The sequence below is a fragment of the Physella acuta genome, unplaced genomic scaffold (assembly GCF_028476545.2).
Source record: "Physella acuta isolate Inbredline_101_S28 unplaced genomic scaffold, ASM2847654v3 ptg000363l, whole genome shotgun sequence".
NCBI lineage: Eukaryota > Metazoa > Mollusca > Gastropoda > Physidae > Physella > Physella acuta.
Window position 1 is genome coordinate 237,425 of NW_026731882.1, and position 6,000 is coordinate 243,424.

General features: G+C 33.6%; 1 protein-coding gene across 1 annotated transcript; it reads right to left on the bottom strand.

Annotated features, from left to right (window-relative positions):
* Nucleotides 1-185: 185 nt before the first annotated feature.
* LOC131941504 (uncharacterized) lies at nucleotides 186-5,321 on the bottom strand. The gene is made up of 10 exons (XM_059300775.1): nucleotides 5,243-5,321; nucleotides 4,700-4,812; nucleotides 3,715-3,928; nucleotides 2,701-2,892; nucleotides 2,512-2,583; nucleotides 2,137-2,277; nucleotides 1,809-1,892; nucleotides 1,489-1,522; nucleotides 1,068-1,093; nucleotides 186-519 (listed from the first exon to the last, which is right to left on the bottom strand). The coding sequence occupies exons 3-10, from the start codon at nucleotides 3,791-3,793 to the stop codon at nucleotides 428-430; spliced, it is 720 nt and encodes a 239-aa protein (XP_059156758.1). The 5' UTR covers nucleotides 3,794-3,928; nucleotides 4,700-4,812; nucleotides 5,243-5,321; the 3' UTR covers nucleotides 186-427.
* Nucleotides 5,322-6,000: the final 679 nt, after the last annotated feature.

Sequence of the window (6,000 nt, forward strand, 5' to 3'; positions counted from 1 at the left end):
TGCCCAACGTAAGCCAAGTTCTCATCATAGCAGGGTGAATTCAAAGACCTCCTACAAAATTTAGAGCCAAGATTCGATCTCGAGCCATTCGAGCTAGCAACCAAACGCTCTACCATTCGACCACGCTGCACCCTCTATTTCATAAAAACAGATCAAAAACTTCAAAACGTTATGATTGTCTGTCATGTACTGTGATGCCTAGTTTTAAATATTAATCTTTAGACTGCTGCTTCTTCAGAAATCTGTAATATAGATCAGTTCATATTTCCTGTATAAAAAACATAACTGCATAAAAAACATAACTGTACATAAAGATGTGTTTCCAATATTAAATACTGTCTCATATATTAATATATGTTTCGTATATCATGAACTGCCTCGTGGAACAGGAACAGCCTCGTTCTTTACCAGACAGTAATAGTGTATATCACGATCTGAACTTGTCCAACTCTTCATAATGAGATTCTGTGTCCTCTTCACCCAAACACCAGGTGGTATCAAAGCCGTCTGTGTCGTTACCTGAACACGGCAGAGATGCAGATAGACAAAATAGATTTACATTTTATATATATATATATATATATATATATATATATATATATATATATATATATATATATATATATATATATATGCATGATCGTTATGGTATGATGGTTTTCTTCGTTAAATCTCTACAATCATTTAAAATAACTTGAAGCAAAAACAACAAAGCGATGTGTCGGCAACATGTAGCTGAAGTAAGCAAAACGTGGAGCTCTCTAATAGTGTCTTAACTTAACATGCTATTCCAGCCAAACATGGGAAAAAAAGCATGTAAAAACATTCCGAGAAATATGTATACCCTGAGAGTCTGAAGCACTAAAGTAATAAAGGTCACCGTTGTCTATCTCAACTGAAACAAATTCAGTTAAAGACGTATTTTTCTATTTATATATTTGGTGACTTATTTATTTATTTAATTTTTTTTTGCTAACACGCTTTGAAGCAGTTTACTTTATGGTCAAAATATTTGAACTTAATTTGTAATAATAATGCAACGTATTTTAAAGATAAAAATATTTTACCTCTTAGCTCATACTCATTCTTATGTCTGTAAAATAATGAATCTAGAGTTAAAGACATATTTAACATTTATGAACTTCCAAGTAGGATCAATCCTTTATGATATCCTAAATGGTCACTGAAATACATTATTAACAGTTTGCTTGATTTTACTAAAATAAGTAAGATTACTTTCTTTATTCAAGGTAATTTATATATTTTTTTTTAAAAATCGGATGTCATGACCTACGAGTGTATAACCACTTATTTAAATATCTATTTTTTAAATAAAGGTAACCATGATAAAAATTATATTGATATGCCGACTGCGCAATCATTTTGTGTTTTTTTTTTAACATTTGCAGAAAATGAATTAATATGTTGTATCTAGCATATGGCCAACATACATCCAAAAATAATATCATAATTTTCATATTTACTTACATCTTTGTTGTGTGGTATATACGTGGATAAATTGCTGAAAAAAAAGTCAATAAATTACATTTCCAAAATGTCATTTGTTAAAATATTTATATTTTCGTCAATACTGACACCATCAATTCTAACATCTACTTGATTAGCTCATTAATGTAATAATTTATCAAATAACATTTACGGGATCAGGTGTGTAGAGCGCCGCTGAGGCCAATCCAGCGAATATGAGTACCTGGCTAGATTCACGAAGACAATTCACACCGCCCTGTTTTATATCAATGATAAAATGCTGTAAGTCTTGTATTTCTCTACTAAAGTGATATACTTACTTTTCCAGAATATCGCAGCTAATACCACCGCAATCACCAGTACAGCTGAAAATACGATTAACACCGTAATATATCCAGATGGTTCTGTCGAGATAATTCATAAAACGGCAATATAGAGAAGTTTCAATTATGTTCCAAATTTTCCTTACAATTTGAAAACAAAATAGTTTTTAAATATTAATAAGTGATGAAAAGATGGTAAGATAGCAGTCTCATTAAAATAATTTGCATATAACGTTAATAGTTTGTTTTTAAGTTTGTGTCTACATGTTGTACTGGCTAATTAGTTAACAGCTGATGTAACCTGGATAACTTTAGACCACGTCACCTTTTGTTCCATGTCTACTAGTGTTTGATGAAACGGTGTTGTTTGATGAAGCTGTTATATTATATATTTCGCCAACATTCTCAACCAAACAAGAAGAATTAGCACTGCAGTTTTTTATACTTTGTGCTGTTGTAATGTGTTCTGAAAAGCAAAATTTTCTACAAATGTATAAACGTAGTTTCTTCATAAGTTGTATTTTACTTTTTAAAATGTGTATAATTTCTACTAAAGTGTTCTTTTTTTTTAATTTTTTATTTGACGTTTGTTTATTTAAATGGTCGGATGATTTGTGTGTAAACTATAAGAACTGATATGGCTAATGGTTCTAAATTATTAAAAAAAAAGACGAAAACCACAATAGTGAAATAAACTCACCTTCTGCTACTGGTTTGCAGCTGACATTTTGACTTGTCCATCCCAGTCTGTTGGTAGCCTGACAGTAGTATTCTGGGTAGAAAAATGTTTTAGTACACTAAAGTTCGTAGACATTATCGATATGGATGGACATGAAAATGGTGTTCTAAAATATACTCGGAACTTAGCGATTTAGAAAATAAAACAAACCATCATATGGTCCTGATACTTGGATGGTTGAAACGTTTGTTCCGTTGTTGTGTTGTATCATTGTGTTATTCCTGTACCACTGTATGGTCGTCTCAATCTGACTGGAGTCTGTTCTGTAACACGTACAGTTGAATGTTGTAAGTCCGTTGACATCTGTGTAGTTGGTGACTTTGATCTCTACAGAAGGTGGTTCTAAACAAAAGTGAAATATTTTATACTATCGTATATCGACTCGAAAGAGGTATCAAGATTTTGCTTTAGAGGAAGTCGTGATTGATCTAATGGGTAGATATTAACTTTAATCGACCTATTCAAAAGTTATTGCAGCGTCACACAAAGTAAAAAGTTATGTTTAAAAAGTAGAGTAAGAAAATGCTCTTCTTCATCCTTTCTGTTTAAATTCATCACTGAATGGAACATCAAACCATTAAAAGATAGAATTGAAGGGTCATCCTTTAATTGTTTACATTCCACATCTTTGAACTGTGTACAATTTTAATCGGTAAAGGGCGAAGTGTCCAAAATATATTCGCACTGAGATCAGCCGTTAATCTTGACCCCACCCCCCCCAATTCCACCTCGCATCTGATTAGGACGATAATTGAGTCCTGTTTACACTATGAAACACCAATTGTCAGGGGTTATGATTTGACATAACCACTCTTTGTTTTCAGATATTTATTACAAGCGTTTATTTAATTTGCTTCCTCACCATGTCTTTCTGTCTTAGTGGTCAAAATGGGCGAGCGAAATTTCGACCACTTCTGAACAACTAATTTATCTTAATAACTAATAAGAAAAGCGCTGTTCGCTTTAGTATGTATTGAATACATGTACAATAATTTAAGGAGCGACCCACGCTTTTATTAATAGTTATTTAAATAGTAAATCAACGTTATATATTTAAAGAAAACAAATATTTTCTCATTTTCAGTGCATTATTACATAACAGCCTTTTTTTAAACGTTTTTATGCATTTTTAAAAATACTGTTGTTTTTTTAATTTATGTTTACCTAAAGTGACATTGTGTACTACCGTCTGGCCATATTTCTTATCTTCAGTTGAGTTGGTCACGTTAGGATAGACGTACATGTGAAGTTCCTGTAGACCAGGTCTCAAGTTGATGTAAGGAACATGCACGCTACAACTGGTGTTGTAATAGACTGGTTCAGCGGTTGACCAGTTGCTGCTTGTCGTGGTCACGTTTGAAAAAGTGACAGTTTTCTTCTGCTTAAAAAAATTTCGAAAATGAAAAAGGTAGGATTAGATGGTGTAGGGGCTGGTCTGTAGAGCTTACTAACACTAACATAAAAGTCTCTATATCGGTTCCCTATCCTGGGCCATAGGACCAACTCAGCTTGGATTAAAAGCTGACTCACGTATTGGAGGGCAAAGGCGGCTGGGCATAGAATCGACCACACTGAGGCTTTATATGCTGTTGTCGCATACACATGTGAGCCCTACTTTTCTGCCCTATTTACCTTATGGTTCGAAAGGGTAACTTTATTTTGTATAAAATATTATATAAAATAATTTTCTCATGTACTTTAAATTTAAAACGGTGGTGAATTGGTACAATTCAATTGTATTTTTAAAAATAAAAATTTTAAATAATAATTTTGAACACAAACACAAAAATGTGAACAAACAAGATTTAAGCAGACATGATCAGTAGACAGATATCTTAAGATTTTTTTAAGTAAACGTTCACTAAATTACCACGTAGACAACCTTGGAATCTGATATTGTGGTCAGCACCATGCCCTGTCGCCTTTGCTTTCCCTAACGTAAGTTAGGTACCCTTCAGAGCTGGGTGGACTTGAACCCGGATTTGAACTCTATAACTAGGCCACGCCGTTCGATGTATACCGAGTTTAGAGCTAAAATAATGTCTATTTTATCAGATCCATATGATGGATAGTTTTTTACAATTGTTTCTTACTTGTTAAACAGTAAACTTATTTACGTGTAAAATAACTTAGGGCAAGAAATATTTACCTTATCAACAATCAGTAGACAACTTCCTGCAGGGTAAACTCTCGAGACCAAACACGTGACGTTAAAACCAGTTGAAATTTGGTAAAAACTGCAGGTAGTGTTGTCTACTGGCACTGTGGAACCACGATTTATGTAGATGGTTACGTTTACACAGCTTAGTCATTAAGTAAAGTGTGTATTTATTGAATTTCTTTTTCTGTTTAACACTGCCACGTAATGTTATATCGTAATGTGTTTGAAATAAAGTTGCAATGTAGGAGATTTTTTTGTGTGGATGTAGAATGTATGTTTTAGCTTATTATAGCGTTTCGTTATACAGTTTGCAGAGGGGAAACAAATTGCATCATTTATACATATAATAATGTATGCCGTATTCAATCACTGTACTGGAAGAAAAAGCATTCTTTTTTATCTGCACACTTTCAAAAAACCAAAAGTCGTGAAAAATGTAATAAATAATAAATAGAACTGAAAAAATATTTAAACCATTATTAGTTACATTTTATGTGTATTCCTAAAAGTATACATTTTGAAATAGCTCACCGTAAGTATGTAAGTCACAACTAAAGTACGGTGCGGCAGGCGTAGTCTCTGAGACAAGTGTCCACCTGTTTTCAGCAAAGACAGGGAACCCTCGAGTAACGTTTATGATAGTGAGGCTGATGTTGTGAAGTCCTGTATTCATAAAACTCTCGCTGATGTTATAGAGATGATTAAAGGTACTTTCACATGGATTAGGTAGTTGACACCGCGCTACCACATCATTATTTCTTTTCCACACAATATCTTTGACTGGGCTTTGTAATGGTACAAGTGCTGACATCACATGACGACTCCCTTCCCTTGCTGGCTCACAACACTTGACGACTAAAAGTGAAATACTAAAGTGATACGTATAGCTAATCAAAATATTTAAATCAGGTGTAAAAATAAATATCATAGGCTCGAAATTTAAATCATTTGAAAATTATTATTCACTTCACGTACCACAAAGCTCAAAAACAAAAATAACTTAAAATCTTTTACGATACTGTGGTTTAAATATTTGCTCGGTCGGCCGGTTTATCGGTCGCACCCCCTCCCCCTTCTTCCCCTTCAGACGAAGTAAAATTATGTCATACATATATGGAAAAACCAACACTTATATCAAGACTGAGTTGTATCATCTTATACGTTACTTTAAAGGCGTTTATATGTGTTTAATTCGTGCGGCGTCAATTCGGCCAATGACGAAACGGCCCCGTCAAACCGACCCCGACAAAACGACCCCGTCAAAACGACCCCGTCAAAACGACCCCGTC

What these genes read in the sequence shown, in the direction of transcription:
- LOC131941504 (XM_059300775.1), bottom strand. Translation starts at nt 3,793, where the DNA reads ATGTACGTCTATCCTAACGTGACCAACTCAACTGAAGATAAGAAATAT. An exon ending in TAGTAGACATGGAACAAAAG is followed by an intron (nt 1,893 to 2,136) that starts GTGACGTGGTCT and finishes TTATCTCGACAG; the next exon opens with AACCATCTGGATATATTACG. An exon ending in GAATGAGTATGAGCTAAGAG is followed by an intron (nt 520 to 1,067) that starts GTAAAATATTTT and finishes TGCCGTGTTCAG; the next exon opens with GTAACGACACAGACGGCTTT.